At 44.1% G+C, this 19,343-nt stretch overlaps 1 protein-coding gene across 8 annotated transcripts in view; it reads right to left on the minus strand.

Annotated features, from left to right (window-relative positions):
• Positions 1–19,343, minus strand: part of LOC118377891 (arginine-glutamic acid dipeptide repeats protein-like) — a 670,308-nt gene that overhangs the window by 370,676 nt on the left and 280,289 nt on the right. For all 8 annotated transcript variants that reach the window (XM_052484576.1, XM_052484574.1, XM_052484575.1 and 5 more), the window contains 4 exons: positions 15,783–15,831; positions 15,007–15,143; positions 14,573–14,672; positions 9,423–9,521 (listed from right to left, as the gene is read on the minus strand). In XM_052484576.1, coding sequence (XP_052340536.1) covers positions 9,423–9,521; positions 14,573–14,672; positions 15,007–15,143; positions 15,783–15,831 — 385 coding nt within the window. The remainder of the gene's footprint in view (positions 1–9,422; positions 9,522–14,572; positions 14,673–15,006; positions 15,144–15,782; positions 15,832–19,343) is intronic.

Here is a 19,343-nt window from a genome sequence, read left to right on the forward strand (position 1 = left end):
TCCTCCTCACCTCCTCTGTCCTCACCACCTCCTCTGTCCTCACCACCTCCTCTGTCCTCCACCACCTCCTCTGTCCTCCTCACCTCCTCTGTCCTCCTCACCTCCTCTGTCCTCACCACCTCCTCTGTCCTCCTCACCTCCTCTGTCCTCCTCACCTCCTCTGTCCTCCTCACCTCCTCTGTCCTCCTCACCTCCTCTGTCCTCACCACCTCCTCTGTCCTCCTCACCTCCTCTGTCCTCCTCACCTCCTCTGTCCTCCTCACCTCCTCTGTCCTCCTCACCTCCCCTGTCCTCCTCACCTCCTCTGTTCTCCTCACCTCCTCTGTCCTCCTCACCTCTCCTCTTCACACCCCCTCCCCTCACGGATGTGTGGGGGGGGAGGGGGGGGTTCAGATGAATGGTTGGGGGATGTGGGGGGTAGGTCAGATGAATGGTTGGGGGATGTGGGGGGTAGGTCAGATGAATGGTTGGGGGATGTGGGGAGGGGGGGGGGGGTAGGTAAGATGAATGGTTGGGGGATGTGGGGGGTAGGTCAGATGAATGGTTGGGGGATGTGGGGGGGGGGTAGGTCAGATGAATGGTTGAGGGATGTGGGGGGGGTAGGTCAGATGAATGGTTGGGGGATGTGGGGGGTAGGTCAGATGAATGGTTGGGGGATGTGGGGGGGGTAGGTCGTTACAGACTGATTATAAAATTGTTTCAATTGTTCCCCCCCTCAATCTACACACAGTACCCCATAATGAAAAAGCTAAAACAGGTTTAGGATATTTTTGTTACTCAAACTAATTATTATTATTATTATTATTTTTTAAATATCACATTTACATAAGTATTCAGACCCTCTAGTCAGGACTTTGTAGCAACTTTGGCAGCGATTACAGCCTCGAGTCTTCTTGGGTATGACGCTACAAGCTTGGCATACTTGTATTTGGGGAGTTTCTCCAATTCTTCTCTGCATATCCTCTCAAGCTCTGCCAGCTATGCTTCACCGTAGGGATGGTGCCAGGTTTCCTCCAGACGTGGCGCTTGGCATCCAGGCCAAAGAGTTCAATCTTGGTTTCATCAGACCAGAGAATCTTGTTTCTCATGGTCTGAGAGTCTTTTAGCAAACTCTGAGTGGGCTGTCATGTGACTTTTACTGAGGAGTAGCTTCCATCGGGCCACTCTACCATAAAGGCCTGATTGGTGGAGTGCTGCAGAGATGGGAGAACCTTCCAGAAGGACAACCATCTCCACAGAGGAACTCTGGAGCTCTGTCAGAGTGACCATCAGCTTCTTGGTCACCTCCCCGACCAAGGCCCTTCTCCCTTGATTGCTCAGTTTGGCCGAGCGGCCAGCTCTAGGACGAGTCTTGGTGGTTCCAAACATCTTCCATTTATGAATGATGGGGGCCACTGTGTCCTTGGGGACCTTCAACGCTACAAAACATTTTTGTAACCTTCCCCAGATCTGTGTCCCGACACAATCCTGTCTACGGACAATTCCTTTGGCTTGGTTTTTGCTCTGACATGCACTGTCAACCGTGGGACCTTATATAGATCATGCCCAATCAAATAAATCATGTCCAATCAATTGAATTTACCACAGGTGGACTCCAATCAAGTTGTAGAAACATCTCAAAGATGATCAATGGAAACAGGATGCACCCTGAGCTCAATTTCGAGTCTCATATTAAAGGGTCTGAATACTTGTGTAAATAAGGCATTTCTAAAAACCTGTTTTCACCTTGCCATTATGGAGTATTGTGATGTCATTATGGGGTATTGTGATGTCATTATGGGGTATTGTGATGTCATTATGGGGTATTGTGATGTCATTATGGGGTATTGTGATGTCATTATGGGGTATTGTGATGTCATTATGGGGTATTGTGATGTCATTATGGGGTATTGTGATGTCATTATGGGGTATTGTGATGTCATTATGGGGTATTGTGTGTAGTTTCCTGAGGATTATTTTGTATTTAATCCATTTTAGAATAAGGCTTTAACGTGAACAAAATGTGGGAAAAGTCAAGGGGTCTGAATACTTTCTGACTTCACTGTATGTGACTATTTCAGCTTATTGTAGGGAGAATGTATGTGACTATTTCAGCTTATTGTAGGGAGAATGTATGTGACTATTTCAGCTTATTGTAGGGAGAATGTATGTGACTATTTCAGCTTATTGTAGGGAGAATGTATGTGACTATTTCAGCTTATTGTAGGGAGAATGTATGTGACTATTTCAGCTTATTGTAGGGAGAATGTATGTGACTATTTCAGCTTATTGTAGGGAGAATGTATGTGACTATTTCAGCTTATTGTAGGGAGAATGTATGTGACTATTTCAGCTTATTGTAGGGAGAATGTATGTGACTATTTCAGCTTATTGTAGGGAGAATGTATGTGACTATTTCAGCTTATTGTAGGGAGAATGTATGTGACTATTTCAGCTTATTGTAGGGAGAATGTATGTGACTATTTCAGCTTATTGTAGGGAGAATGTATGTGACTATTTCAGCTTATTGTAGGGAGAATGTATGTGACTATTTCAGCTTATTGTAGGGAGAATGTATGTGACTATTTCAGCTTATTGTAGGGAGAATGTATGTGACTATTTCAGCTTATTGTAGGGGGAATGTATGTGACTATTTCAGCTTATTGTAGGGAGAATGTATGTGACTATTTCAGCTTATTGTAGGGAGAATGTATGTGACTATTTCAGCTTATTGTAGGGAGAATGTATGTGACTATTTCAGCTTATTGTAGGGAGAATGTATGTGACTATTTCAGCTTATTGTAGGGAGAATGTATGTGACTATTTCAGCTTATTGTAGGGAGAATGTATGTGACTATTTCAGCTTATTGTAGGGAGAATGTATGTGACTATTTCAGCTTATTGTAGGGAGAATGTATGTGACTATTTCAGCTTATTGTAGGGAGAATGTATGTGACTATTTCAGCTTATTGTAGGGAGAATGTATGTGACTATTTCAGCTTATTGTAGGGAGAATGTATGTGACTATTTCAGCTTATTGTAGGGAGAATGTATGTGACTATTTCAGCTTATTGTAGGGAGAATGTATGTGACTATTTCAGCTTATTGTAGGGAGAATGTATGTGACTATTTCAGCTTATTGTAGGGAGAATGTATGTGACTATTTCAGCTTATTGTAGGGAGAATGTATGTGACTATTTCAGCTTATTGTAGGGAGAATGTATGTGACTATTTCAGCTTATTGTAGGGAGAATGTATGTGACTATTTCAGCTTATTGTAGGGAGAATGTATGTGACTATTTCAGCTTATTGTAGGGAGAATGTATGTGACTATTTCAGCTTATTGTAGGGAGAATGTATGTGACTATTTCAGCTTATTGTAGGGAGAATGTATGTGACTATTTCAGCTTATTGTAGGGAGAATGTATGTGACTATTTCAAGAAGCAGGGAAAGAGAGTGGGAAGACCGACAGAAAGGTGGAGAGTAAGAGAGAGGAGGGGCGAGAGAGAGGGAGGAGAAAGAGAGAGGGGGAGGAGTCCAGTGATCCTGCAGACAGCCTGATTCTGTCATCTCCACGGCCCCCAACTGTCACCTTTATTCACATCTCAAAAGGAAGAAAAGTAGGAAGCAAGAAAAAAATTAGGCTGGTCCTGGGGGGTGAGAGGAGGAGGGGAGAGGATGAGAAGGAGGAGTAAGGGAGGAGAAGGGGAGAGGAAGAGGAGTAGGGGGAGGAGAAGGAGTAGGGGGAGGAGAAGAGAAGGAGGAGTAAGGGAGGAGAAGGGGAGAGGAAGAGGAGTAGGGGGAGGAGAGGGGAGAGGAGGAGTAGGGGAGGAGGAGAGGAAGAGGAGTAGGGGAGGAGGAGAGGAAGAGGAGTAGGGGAGGAGGAAGGAGTAGGGGAGAGGAGGTATAGGGGAGGAGGAGAGGAAGAGGAGTAGGGGGGGAGGAGGAGGAGGGGGGGAGAGGAGGGATAGGGGAGGAGGAGAGGAAGAGGAGTAGGGGAGGAGGAGAGGAAGAGGAGTAGGGGAGGAGGGGAGGAGTAGGGGAGGAGGAAGGAGTAGGGGAGAGGAGGTATAGGGGAGGAGGAGAGGAAGAGGAGTAGGGGAGGAGGAGGAGGAGTAGGGGAGAGGAGGTATAGGGGAGGAGGAGAGGAAGAGGAGTAGGGGAGGAGGAGGAGGAGTAGGGGAGAGGAGGTATAGGGGAGGAGGAAGGAGTAGGGGAGAAGGAGGAGGAGTAGGGGAGAGGAGGTGTAGGGGAGGAGGAGGAGGGGAGAGGATGAGGAGGAGGGGGGGGGAGAAGGAGGAGAATAATTATTTATAAAGGGGGGGGCAGCGGGGCAGATGGGGACGGTGTCAGTGTGGCTCTCTGTGTGTCTGAGTGTGTGTGTGTGTGTCTGAGCGTGTGTGTGTGTGTCTGAGCGTGTGTGTGTGTGTCTGAGCATCAAGGTCAGGGGTACATTTACACCTGTCCCTCAAGGCTGTGTGTGGGGCTGCAAAGGACCAAATGGAAATCACATCATCACTTCACTGGGCTGGGAGGGAGGGAAGGGAGGGAGAGAGAGAGGAAGGGAGGGAAGGAAGGGAGGGAGGGAGAGAGGAAGGGAGGGAAGGAAGGGAGGGAGAGAGGAAGCAGAGCAGGGAGTGTCCTTGAATGGCCAAGTACTGACTGATGATGGGTGGGTGAATGACTGGTTGGCTGACTGATGATGGGTGGGTGAATGACTGGTTGGCTGACTGACTATGGGTGGGTGAATGACTGGTTGGCTGACTGATGATGGGTGGGTGAATGACTGGTTGGCTGACTGATGATGGGTGGGTGAATGACTGGTTGGCTGACTGATGATGGGTGGGTGAATGACTAGTTGGCTGACTGATAATGGGTGGGTGAATGACTAGTTGGCTGACTGATGATGGGTGGGTGAATGACTGGTTGGCTGACTGATGATGGGTGGGTGAATGACTGGTTGGCTGACTGATGCTGGGTGGCTAGGTGACTGGCTGAGCTATGTACACAATGGGGAGGGCTTACAACCACATAATGATATGTGGCTGCTGGCTGCTATCTGCAGAGTGTGCCTGTTGATAAGTGGCCTGTGATTGGCCTGTGGAGTGGTCTGGCGTGTGGGGTGAGAACAGCCCCTGAACCCCCTACACACATATTCATTTCTCTGATTATCTCAACGCGGCCGTGTCAGGTCGACTAGCCTGCCTTCAGCTAGCATGCATAAATAATAAGAGAATTCATAGCTGGTCTAGTCCTACTGAAGGACGAGTGACTTAATCTGTTACGATTAGCTGCCGTGGTTCAGATGCCGTGGGCATTCATCTGTCTGTGTACTTTATGGTTTATTCAGATCAGACTGAACCATTATGTTGATGATTCACTTCCGTCAGATCTGAGCTAGAGGTCGACCGATTATAATATTTCAACGCCGATACCGATTATTGGAGGACCAAAAAAGCCGATGCCGATTAAATCGGACGATTTTTAAAAATGTATTTGTAATAATGACGATTACAACAATACTAAATGAACACTTATTTTAACTTAATATAATACATCAATAAAATCAATTTAGCCTCAAGTAAATAATGAAACGTGTTCAATTTGGTTTAAATAATGCAAAAACAAAGTGTTGGAGAAGAAAGTAAAAGTGCAATATGTGCCATGTAAGAAAGCTAAGTTCCTTGCTCAGAACATGAGAACATATGAAAGCTGGTGGTTCCTTGTAACATGAGACTTCAATATTCCCAGGTAAGAAGTTTTAGGTTGTAGTTATTACAGGAATTATAGCACTATTTCCCTCTATACCATTTGCATTTCATTAACCTTTGACTATTGGATGTTCTTATAGGCACTTTAGTATTGCCAGTGTAACAGTATAGCTTCCGTCCCTCTCCTCTCTCCTCCCTGGGCTTGAACCAGCAACACAGCGACAACAGCCCACCATCGAAGCAGCGTTACCCATGCAGAGCAAGGGGAACAACTACTAGAAGGCTCAGAGCAAGTGACGATTGTAACGCTATTAGCGCTCGCTAACTAGCTAGCCATTTCACTTCGGTTACACCAGCCTCATCTCGGGACTTGATAGGCTTGAAGTGAACGAAGAGCTACTGGCAAAACGCACGAAAGTGCTGTTTGAATGAATGTTTACGTGGCTGCTTCGATGGTGGCTGTTGATAAACAGTGAGATCTGAGCCCGAATGATTCACTTCCGTCAGATCTGAGCCCGAATGATTGGTGGACAACGTGCATCTGGATGTTAGGGCTGTCCCCGACCCCCCAAAAATCTTGGTCAACCAAAAGTCATTTGTTCTTGGTCAAAAATGTAAAACATACACCCCTATGTGTTCTAATTAACTCAAATATACACATTTAGCCTGTCTGATGCTTTAAGCACACTGTTTGATGAAATAAGACACATAACTCAAGAGGGATCCAGAGATCAAGACAACCAGAAGAAAATAAAACTTAACCTGATCATCCTCCTCCCACTCGTTGGCGGATTCTGCCGTTACTGTCCTGAAGTTGCCGGAAATTGGCTACACGAGGAGTCGGCTACCTTTCATGTGGAATGCTAACGTATCTTACCATTTCTACCAATCTGCGTGCCAGTTATGGTTCATAGGCACATTTTCGAGTAACAGTTTAAATGAATTCATAATAACATCTTTGTATCTCAAAATCATTGGCATGTGGTTCATCTAAATTCTATCCACATCCAAAATGGAAATTATACAAACCTAAAATGTAACTTCTATTGCCAACTATGTAAAAATAGCTTACATAAAGCCAACAAATAAAAACATTGCAGCCTACAGGTAGAAAATATCCTGATAAATATCCTATATACGACATATCCTATAAATCACATTGGCTACACATGGACCGTCTGCAAGTAACCTGAAACATTGTATCAACTATTAACTTGGGTCAGGCCTGAAGCAAGTACGAACTTGTAACATTGTATCAGAGTTTCCCAGGCCAGTGAGCTCAGGAAAGACACATCTCCAGGCTTTTATATAGACTTCCAAATCTTGGTCAACCAACAACAGCCTTTCGACAAAACAATCGACCCGTCAACTAATTGCGGTCAGACCTACTGGATTTACGTAATAAAGAGTCTGGTTTTACTGAGTATAATGAAAAGCAGGGATATAAAAATGTACAGGAGACCACGAGACACAACTAGGAATTGTAATAATAGTACACGAATAGGTTTAACTAGTCCAGGACAGGACCGAGACAAACTAATAGGTTTAACTAGTCCAGGACAGGACCGAGACAAACTAATAGGTTTAACTAGTCCAGGACAGGACCGAGACAAACTAATAGGTTTAACTAGTCCAGGACAGGACCGAGACAAACTAATAGGTTTAACTAGTCCAGGACAGGACCGACACAAACTTGAGTTAATTGACATATTTTAATACCTCCTAGCCACAGCTGCCTGACATAATTTAATACCTCCTAGCCACAGCTGCCTGAAATGTGAATCTAAATTCAAATGGAGGACAGCAACACAGGCCCTCAATATTTTCCCTCTTCCTCCATACACACACACACACACACACACACACACACACACACACACACACACACACACACACACACACACACACACACACACACACACACACACACACACACACACACACACACCTTCCAAGCTGAAGATTTTTTCCACAGGCAATAAACAGGATGCAGCTGCTCTCAAGACATGGAGGGGATAGAATAAGACGAGGAGGGGATAGAATACGACGAGGGGCTAGAATACGCTGAGGAGGTGCTAGAATACGACGAGGAGGGGCTAGAGTACGATGAGGAGGGGCTAGAATACGATGAGGAGGGGATGGAATACAATGAGGAGGGGATGGAATACGACGAGGAGGGGATAGAATACGACGAGGAGGGGATGGAATACGACGAGGAGGGGATGGAATACGACGAGGAGGGGATAGAATACGATGAGGAGGGGCTGGAATACGATGAGGAGGGGATGGAATACGATGAGGAGGGGATGGAATACGACGAGGAGGGGATAGAATACGACGAGGAGGGGATGGAATACGACGAGGAGGGGATGGAATACGACGAGGAGGGGATGGAATACGACGAGGAGATGGAATACGACGAGGGGATGGAATACGAGGAGGGGATGGAATACGACGAGGAGGGGATGGAACACGACGAGGAGGGGATAGAATACGACGAGGAGGGGATGGAATACGACGAGGAGGGGATGGAACACGACGAGGAGGGGATGGAACACGACGAGGAGGGGATGGAACACGACGAGGAGGGGATGGAACACGACGAGGAGGGGATGGAACACGACGAGGAGGGGATGGAACACGATGAGGAGGGGATGGAACACGACGAGGAGGGGATGGAACACGACGAGGAGGGGATGGAATACGATGAGGAGGGGATAGAATACGATGAGGAGGGGATGGAATACGACGAGGAGGGGATGGAACACGACGAGGAGGGGATGGAACACGATGAGGAGGGGATAGAATACGATGAGGAGGGGATAGAATACGATGAGGAGGGGATAGAATATGATGAGGAGGGGATAGAATACGATGAGGAGGGGATAGAATACGATGAGGAGGGGATAGAATATGATGAGGAGGGGATAGAATACGATGAGGAGGGGATAGAATACGATGAGGAGGGGATAGAATACGATGAGGAGGGGATAGAATACGATGAGGAGGGGATAGAATACGATGAGGAGGGGATAGAATACGATGAGGAGGGGATAGAATATGATGAGGGGATGGAATACGACGAGGAGGGGATAGAATACGATGAGGAGGGGATAGAATACGATGAGGAGGGGATGGAACACGACGAGGAGGGGATAGAACACGACGAGGAGGGGATAGAATACGATGAGGAGGGGATAGAATACGATGAGGAGGGGATAGAATACGATGAGGAGGGGATAGAATACGATGAGGAGGGGATAGAATATGATGAGGGGATGGAACACGACGAGGAGGGGATGGAACACGATGAGGAGGGGATAGAATACGATGAGGAGGGGATAGAATACGATGAGGAGGGGATAGAATACGATGAGGAGGGGATAGAATACGATGAGGAGGGGATAGAATACGATGAGGAGGGGATAGAATATGATGAGGGGATAGAACCCAAATCCAATGAGGGCCCAACGAGCAGCTACACAGCCCACTCTGACTATCCATCTCAACAGTACCATCTGAAGACAACCACAGTAACCCAGAATAAAGCCACTGTTACAATACGGTCCATTCAACTGTTTTGTGTACATTGAGTCAGGCAAGCTCAATTAAGGCGCAGCTTGAAAATAAAAAATAAACACTATTTGAACCCAGCTCGGGAGTTAACACGTCCTCTCTGGAAGTTAAAAGGTGAAATGTTGTCAAATAATATAATAAAAAGAGCGTCTTACCACTTCGTCTTCTGACCAGCACTTCTCTATGAGTTTGGGAACAGGCTTCTTGACCAGGCGCTGTAGGGCCTTGCCTGCATCGTAACTGCTCTCGTGAAGCTGGGAAGAGGGGGAAGCAGACCAACACTTTAGCTCAATATTCCGTGTTTGAATTCAAATACAACAACAAATGGGATGTATTCTTTTTATATAGTAAACATTTATTACAACAGACAGGAAAATAAGTCATTGACGTATCTATAAACTACGACAGTGGGGCATATTACAATGAACAAAAATTTAAACGCAACAAGTTTTGGTCCCATGTTTCATGAGCTGAAATAAAAGAGCCCAGAAATGTTCTATAAGAAAAAGCTGTTTCTCTAAAAAATGTGCACAAATTTGTTTACATCCCTGTTAGTGAGCATTTCTCCTTTGCCAAGATAATCCACCTACCTGACAGGTGTGGCTTATCAAGAAGCTTATTATTAAGCTTATATCATTACACAGGTGCACCTTGTGCTGGGGACTATAAAACACCACTAAAGTGGGCAGTTTTGTCCCACAACATAACGGCACAAATATCAAGTTTTGAGCGAGCATGCAATTGGTATGCTGACTGCAGGAATGTCCACCAAAACTTTTGCCAGAAAATTGAATGTTGATTTGTCTACCATAAGCCGCCTCCAATGTCGTTTTAGAGAATTTGTCCACCGGCCTCACAACCGCAGACCACGTGTAACCACGCCAGCCCAGGACCTCCACATGTGGCTTCTTCACCTGCGGGATCGTCTGAGACCAGCCGCCCGGATAGCTGATGAAACTGTTGGTTTGCACAACCCAAGAATTTCTGCAAAAACTGTCAGACAGTCTCAGGGAAGCTCATCTGCATGCTCGTCGCTCTCATCAGGGTCTTGACCTGACTGCAGTTCAGCGTCGCAACCGACTTCAGTGGGCGAATGCTCACCTTCGATGACCACTGGCAACGCTGGAGAAGTGTGCTCCTCACGGATGAATCCCAGTTTCAACAAATGTACCAGGCAGATGGCAGACAGCTGGCATTGCATCGTGTGGGCGAGAGGTTTGTTGACGTCAACGTTGTGGATAGAGTGCCCCACCATGATGGCAGTGGGGTTATGGTATGGGCAGGCATAAGCTAGGGATAACCAACACAATTGCATTTTATCGATGGCAATTTGAATGCACAAAGATATCCTGACAAGATCTTGAGGCCCACTGTTGTGCCATTCAACTGCCGCCATCACCTCATTTTTAAACCATGATAATACACTAGCCCATGTCGCAAGGATATGTACAACATTCCTGGAAGCTGAAAACTTACCAGTTTTTCCATGTTCTACATACTCACCAGACATGTCACCCATTGAGCATGTTTGGGATGCTCTGGATATTAGTGTACGACAGCGCGGTCCAGTTCCTGCCAATATCCAGTTACTTCCCACATTCCACAGGCCACAATCAACAGCCTGATCAACTCTATGTGAAGGAGATATGTCGCGCTGCATTACGCAAATGGTGGCAGATACTGACTGGTGTTCTGATCCACACCAGATACTGACTGGTTTTCTGATCCACACCAGATACTGACTGGTTTTCTGATCCACACCAGATACTGACTGGTTTTCTGATCCACACCAGATACTGACTGGTTTTCTGATCACACACCAGATACTGACTGGTTTTCTGATCAACACCAGATACTGACTGGTTTTCTTTCTGATCTGATCCACACCAGATACTGACTGGTTTTCTGATCCACACCAGATACTGACTGGTTTTCTGATCCACACCAGATACTGACTGGTTTTCTGATCCACACCAGATACTGACTGGTTTTCTGATCCACACCAGATACTGACTGGTTTTCTGATCCACACCAGATACTGACTGGTTTTCTGATCCACACCAGATACTGACTGGTTTTTTCTGATCCACACCAGATACTGACTGGTTTTCTGATCCACACCAGATACTGGTTTTGACTGGTTTTCTGATCCACACCAGATACTGACTGGTTTTCTGATCCACACCAGATACTGACTGGTTTTCTGATCCACACCAGATACTGACTGGTTTTCTGATCCACACCAGATACTGACTGGTTTTCTGATCCACACCAGATACTGACTGGTTTTCTGATCCACACCAGATACTGACTGGTTTTCTGATCCACACCAAATACTGACTGGTTTTCTGATCCACACCAGATACTGACTGGTTTTCTGATCCACACCAGATACTGACTGGTTTTCTGATCCACACCAGATACTGACTGGTTTTCTGATCCACACCAGATACTGACTGGTTTTTTCAGATACTGACTGATCCACACCAGATACTGACTGGTGTTCTGATCCACACCAGATACTGACTGGTTTTCTGATCCACACCAGATACTGACTGGTTTTCTGATCCACACCAGATACTGACTGGTGTTCTGATCCACACCAGATACTGACTGGTTTTCTGATCCACACCAGATACTGACTGGTTTTCTGATCCACACCAGATACTGACTGGTTTTCTGATCCACACCAGATACTGACTGGTTTTCTGATCCACACCAGATACTGACTGGTTTTCTGATCCACACCAGATACTGACTGGTTTTCTGATCACACCAGATACTGACTGGTTTTCTGATCCACACCAGATACTGACTGGTTTTCTGATCCACACCAGATACTGACTGGTTTTCTGATCCACACCAGATACTGACTGGTTTTCTGATCCACACCAGATACTGACTGGTTTTCTGATCCACACCAGATACTGACTGGTTTTCTGATCCACACCAGATACTGACTGGTTTTCTGATCCACACCAGATACTGACTGGTTTTCTGATCCACACCAGATACTGACTGGTTTTCTGATCCACACCAGATACTGACTGGTTTTCTGATCCACACCAGATACTGACTGGTTTTCTGATCCACACCAGATACTGACTTGTTTTTTGATCCACACCAGATACTGACTGGTTTTCTGATCCACACCAGATACTGACTGGTTTTCTGATCCGTGAACCTACCTTTGTTTTTAAGGTACCAGTGACCAACAGACACACATCTGTATTCCCAGTTATGTGAAATCCATAGATTAGGGCCTAATTTATTTATTTTAATTGACTGATTCCCTTATATGAACTGTAACTCAGTAAAATCTTTGAAATTGTTACATGTTGCGTTTTTATATTGTTGTTCAGTGTAGATGTGCATTTTTGATTCCATTTTCTTGATTCGTTAAACGTCTAAGGAGATATCAAGCTCTACTTAAAACAGTCATTACATACAGAGATATTCTCTCTCTCTCTCTCTCTCTCTCTCTCTCTCTCTCTCTCTCTCTCTCTCTCTCTCATAGAGTTGGAATATAAATACACTGTTTAGGATGATTTCAGTTGATTTTTTTGCTCGATTCCTCTGGTCTAGATTCATTTTTAAAGCAAGGGTCAAAGCGCTGATCAAGCATGATACATTGGAAGTGTCAGAGACCTGGTTTCTTCTATGATGAAGCAGAGGAAGAGCTATTAACCTGGATCCCTACTTCAGCCCTATTCGTTCTACCTCTGCCCTATTCGTACTACCTCTGCCCTATTCGTTCTACCTCTGCCCTATTCGTTCTACCTCTGCCCTATTCGTTCTACCTCTGCCCTATTCGTTCTACCTCTGCCCTATTCGTTCTACCTCTGCCCTATTCGTTCTACCTCTGCCCTATTCGTTCTACCTCTGCCCTATTCGTTCTACCTCTGCCCTATTCGTTCTACCTCTGCCCTATTCGTTCTACCTCTGCCCTATTCGTTCTACCTCTGCCCTATTCGTTCTACTTCAGCCCTATTCGTTCCGCCATATTAGTTCTAGTTCCGCCATATTAGTTCTTGTTCCGCCATATTAGTTCTAGTTCCGCCATATTAGTTCTAGTTCCGCCATATTAGTTCTAGTTCCGCCATATTAGTTCTAGTTCCGCCGTATTAGTTCTAGTTCCGCCGTATCAGTTCTAGTTCCGCCATATTAGTTCTAGTTCCGCCATATTAGTTCTAGTTCCGCCATATTAGTTCTAGTTCCGCCATATTAGTTCTAGTTCCGCCATATTAGTTCTAGTTCCGCCATATTAGTTCTAGTTCCGCCATATTAGTTCTAGTTCCGCCGTATCAGTTCTAGTTCCGCCATATTAGTTCTAGTTCCGCCATATTAGTTCTAGTTCCGCCATATTAGTTCTAGTTCCGCCATATTAGTTCTAGTTCCGCCATATCAGTTCTAGTTCCGCCATATTAGTTCTAGTTCCGCCATATTAGTTCTAGTTCCGCCATATTAGTTCTAGTTCCGCCGTATCAGTTCTAGTTCCGCCATATTAGTTCTAGTTCCGCCATATTAGTTCTAGTTCCGCCATATTAGTTCTAGTTCCGCCATATTAGTTCTAGTTCCGCCATATTAGTTCTAGTTCCGCCATATTAGTTCTAGTTCCGCCATATTAGTTCTAGTTCCGCCATATTAGTTCTAGTTCCGCCATATTAGTTCTAGTTCCGCCATATTAGTTCTAGTTCCGCCATATTAGTTCTTGTTCCGCCATATTAGTTCTAGTTCCGCCATATTAGTTCTAGTTCCGCCATATTAGTTCTAGTTCCGCCATATTAGGTCGGTTTGACATACTGCCACGTTTTCTAAAAAGATGTTGCAGTCAGCATGCCAATTTCACGCGCCCTCAAAACTTGAGGAATCTGTGGCATGTTATTGTGTGACAAAACTGCACATTTTTAATTGGCCTTTTATAGTCCCCCGCACAAGGTGCACCTGTGTAATGATCATGCTGTTTAATCAGCTTCTTGATATGCCACACCTGTCAAGTGGATGGATTATCTTGGCAATGGAGAAATGCTCACTAACATGTATATAAAACAAATTTGAGAAAAATAAGCTTTTTGTGTGTATGGAAAATGTCTGGGATCTTTTATTGCAGCTCATGAAACCAACACTTTACATGTTGAGTTAATATTTTTTGTTCAGAATAGTTTTGCTCAACATGAGACTTCCCCACAGAAACTTAATATTGGTGAACATGAAAAGGTAACCCGCATCTTCATCAAATGTATTTTTTGATTAGATTCTTGCCAGTGGTGTGCCAGACACAGGCTCGCGTTGTGTCGTCACTTACCGTGTTGAGTGCGTTGAGTGTAGTGTCGTCTCGCGAGGCTGCTAGGCAACCGTCTTCTGTAGATCCGCCGTCACACATCCCAGCGAAGGCCGCCATGCTCCTGGAGAACACAGAGGACGGATATTTTAACAAACTTCTATTCATCAAAAACAAGTTACAATACAAAAAGTCACAGGGAGAAAGAAAAGTTAACCTCAAGTCAGCTTAGACTGAGATAAAGTTATTATTTTTAAGATAAATCATAATTTAATATTTTTAGAAAGCAAACGCCTTTCAATAGATCCATCAGGAGGAGGGTACAGGACCATTCCCTGCTGACATGGAGCAGGTTCATGTCTCCTGAGCTCACATAGCTGCCCTGAGGTAGGTTGACAGTAGGGAGAGGGTATTGGATTATCTTTCCAGAAAGAGTAGGGTCAGAGGTCGTGTCTCACCTTGCAGCCCTGAGGTACATGAGCAGGTCACAGTCGTTGACCCCTGGCATCCACACCAGCTCCTCATTCTCTGTCACAGCCTGACCCAGGCCCCCCGGGGCCTCGGAGGGGAAGGGCTGCAGCTCGGGAAGCTTGGCCTAATTAGGGAGGAGAGGAGGAGGAGGAGAAAAGGATTGAAAGAAGGTGTCAATCATACCACAAGTCGAGCCTGTGAAATACCAGCTTTCAAATCGAACCTTGTTTTCAAATCACTGTGAACTAATAGGATAAGTAAATGTTTATAATCACTGGCTTGTTTATAATCTGCTTTATACACCTCTAATAAAAATGTCACAAATCACTGTGCTTTATACACCTCTAATAGGATAATGTTGGTAAATGTTTATAATCACTGTGCTTTATACACATCTAATAGGATAATGTTGGTAAATGTTTATAATCACTGTGCTTTATACACCTCTAATAGGATAATGTTGGTAAATGTTTATAATCACTGTGCTTTATACACCTCTAATAGGATAATGTTGGTAAATGTTTATAATCACTGTGCTTTATACACCTCTAATAGGATAATGTTGGTAAATGTTTATAATCACTGTGCTTTATACACCTCTAATAGGATAATGTTGGTAAATGTTTATAATCACTGTGCTTTATACACCTCTAATAGGATAATGTTGGTAAATGTTTATAATTTCACTCCTGTTGTAATGAATGATAAGTCATATTTGATAGAAATATGTAAACACTTGGACAACACAGGTAAGATGACTTACTTGGTGACTCGGCCCCACTCTGATCTCTCCTTGTGTGCTGTTTAGTCGCCTGGTAGAGAGAGTTAAGTTGTTAAGATCACAACCAGGAACATTCATAGTAAAAAGGTGCTAGAGGACGAGCTCAGTGCAACCTAAGAAACAGGTTCAATTAACTGACGAGGTTCTCTCCTCTCCTCTCAATGTCTGGCCGGAGCAAAAATCCGCAGACACTGAAAGCCTGCAGAATCAAGGAGTGAGACATTTTTTTTTAAAAGACATTTGTCTTTATTATAGGACAGGTAAAAACCAATCATGTCTATACCTCAGAAACCAAGAGATTCTGTGGGAATATTTACTTGTCAAAATCAAAAGATGTGCAGTGCAGAAATTGAGACGCTATTTCCCGGTTGCTAAAATTAGCAGTTTATGTGACAAAAACAGGCAGTCATAAGTGTAGAGAATCATTGTACCTAAACTGCTGTGAAGTACATTTTCCATAACCAAAAACATTGTATTTTCAGCTGTTTAAAGCTGGTGTACAAAACAGACTGCAAATGACACAAAAATGATACTTCAGAAACAGGAAGCATAAAAATAGAGCACATAGAACTGATCTACCGCTTCTTCGACTTGCTTTCAACAGGAATGACAGCTCTATAACTCACATTTCTAAGTTACATATTGTAGATTCACAGGCATATTGCAGATTTTGTTGCATTATATAATTCAAGACGTAGATGTCTTTTTGTTCTATGGAAGAGATGCTTCTTTGCACAAAGGGAACATGTTTTCTTCTAGGATATTTTTGGCAATAAAATGATGTGAGAAACACCTCCAATGCTGATATTGTAGATGCATTCAGCAACAAACAAAACAGCACCCCGCTTACAGGACTGGGAGATGCACAGTATTACAGAGAAATAGAGTCTTGCTTGATAAATGGCTTTACGAATGCTGGAAACCATAGCAACAACTGCCTAGCAATTTAATAATAATAATAATAATAATAATACTAATAATAATGTGTTCCTCCTAGCCATCTCCCTCCAGCTGCAGTGGGTTAAAGGAAATTACAAGATGGTCCCTTTTCAAAAACCCCCTTCCTCTCCTTTCCCTTCCGTTGCCAAGGCAACGGCACTTAGATTTTCCATACTGTATAGTCCCTAGCTCGGATAGCTGCTGCGGGGCTGAGGCGGGCCAGAAACTGTCAGAGTGATTTGCGAAGCAGAAAGACGCACTCTCTCGCTCTCCATCGTTTGAGCTGGCTGTTTGGGCTAGGGCTGGCTGGACTGGGGTTGGCTTGAAACCTGACACTGCTAGGACCCTGTGGAAGCTTTAAAAGTCCTCCAAACCACAAACCTGGCCCTCACTCTGACATGTTCATGTTGTTTCACCCCCCCCTCACTTTCCTCCTCCACCCCCGCTTTCCGCCCCTTAACTAAGACTTGTCAACCTTTTCTCTTCTCCTCCAAAGTCTTCACCTTCTCCACCAAGCCTTCTCCATCCTTCCCCCTGGCCTCCAACATCCCTGGTCTGCTCTACCCTCCCTCTGACAGAGACCAGAGAGTTGTCAGAGAGAAAGAGAGAGTCAAATTTGCCAAAACAGATATGGTACACTGGACTCCCTGACGAGAACAGGCCAACATATGAGCACGACGTTTAAAACAAGTAGAGCAGGGGTTGCCAACTCCTGCAATGAGTGCAGGCTTTTGTTCCAGCCCAGTAGCAACGTGATCCTGGAGAGCTGTAGTGTGTCAGTGCATGTTTCTGTTTCAGCCCAGCATCAACACACTTGATTCAACTAGTTTTTACATAATTTAAGCAATAAGGCCCGAGGGAGTGTGGTATATGGCCTATATACCACGGCTAAGGGATGTGTCAAGGCACTCTGCGTTGCGTCGTGCTTAAGAACAGCCCTTAGCCGTGGTATATTGAAGGGCCTTATTGCTTACATAATGTAAAAATAAGGACCCAAGAATAAGGACTCAAATACTATTTATATTTCTACTATTACTATTTCTATTAACTGTACATTCTCCGGCGTTGGATAGTCGCTGTCCGCAGTTCTGAAACATAATCTTCGGTGCGCCATAGAATTGAATTGACACCTTTCCCTATGTTGCCATGAGCATAATAGGAACGTTTTAACCGGCATATTGGGATTGAGAACAATGAGGTGGAGGCAGCCGCAGCAGAGACGATGAAACAGACCTTTGCTTTAAGCGTAATCGTCTAAGAAAAATGAGGAGAGAGGAAAACCCCAACTTAGTTAGGTCGATAATTAATAGGCTAACTGTTAAAATGTGTCAGGCTTTTTAGAATTGTCCATATATAGCTACAGAAATTAGACAGATCTGGCTTCTGTTGCCCGCTTGAGGGTTTTTTGATTCCGTGAGCACCAGGTTTCGTGCAACTGCAAAATGGAGGATAAAGCAATTTCATAGATTCAGCTTGTTTTTAAATATTAGCTATGCTGCAATAAATGATTTACAAATGTTTTTTTTATTTTTTAAAGAGACTGGTATTAATTTAGTGTTATTTACACTTTTCTAAAGAGAAAAATGATATCGTAATCTAACACCTGTTAGTCAGACACGGCTCTCGCTCCTAAACATTCCTTTATCTTCTTATTGTTGTTTTTATTTATCATTATTTTACCTTTATTTAACTCGGCAAGTCAGTTAAGAACAACTTCTTATTTTCAATGACGGCCTGGGAACAGAGGGTTAACTGCCTTGTTCAGGGGCAGAACGACAGATTTTTACATTGTCAGCTCTGGGATTCGAACTTGGAACCTTTCGGTTTCTAGTCCAACGCTCTAACCACTAGGCTACCCTGACCACTAGGCTACCCTGCCGCCCCAGTTATTCATTATGATCCTCATTATAATACATCAGTGACGTCATTATCATTAGTGGTCTTAGTGTAGCAGCCTGGTATAACCTATAGCCTGGAGCTGTAGGTCTCAGAGCACATCCTGTTCAGTCTTAATACTGTAACTTACTTAAGCCTATATTTCAATATATAGGCTACTGTATCAATCAATCAATCATTCGTTCGTTCATTACCAGACATTCATGAGTTGAAATGCAATCAAGCAATTATTATTATTATTATTATTTTTAATAAATAAAATAAGGGAGCTTTGAATAATTAGTCTTAAAAATAAATACAACCTCAATTCACCAACGCATGCAACTGTTTTAAATATTATAATCTTGTTATAACAAACTCTTGGGTACACTTATTTGGTGTTGCTTACACACTGTCCCACCAAATGGCCAGGAAAAAAATATTGTCATCTGACAGCAGCTGCTTGGCTCACACAATACTCGGTTCACACAATACTCAGTTCACACCATACTCGGCTCACACCATACTCAGCTCACACAATACTCAGTTCACACAATACTCAGTTCACACAAGACTCAGCTCACACAATACTCAGTTCACACAATACTCAGTTCACACAATACTCAGTTCACACAATACTCAGTTCACACAATACTCAGTTCACACAATACTCAGTTCACACAATACTCAGTTCACACAATACTCAGTTCACACAATACTCAGTTCACA

The sequence above is a fragment of the Oncorhynchus keta genome, chromosome 28 (genome assembly GCF_023373465.1).
Source record: "Oncorhynchus keta strain PuntledgeMale-10-30-2019 chromosome 28, Oket_V2, whole genome shotgun sequence".
Lineage (NCBI taxonomy): Eukaryota > Metazoa > Chordata > Actinopteri > Salmoniformes > Salmonidae > Oncorhynchus > Oncorhynchus keta.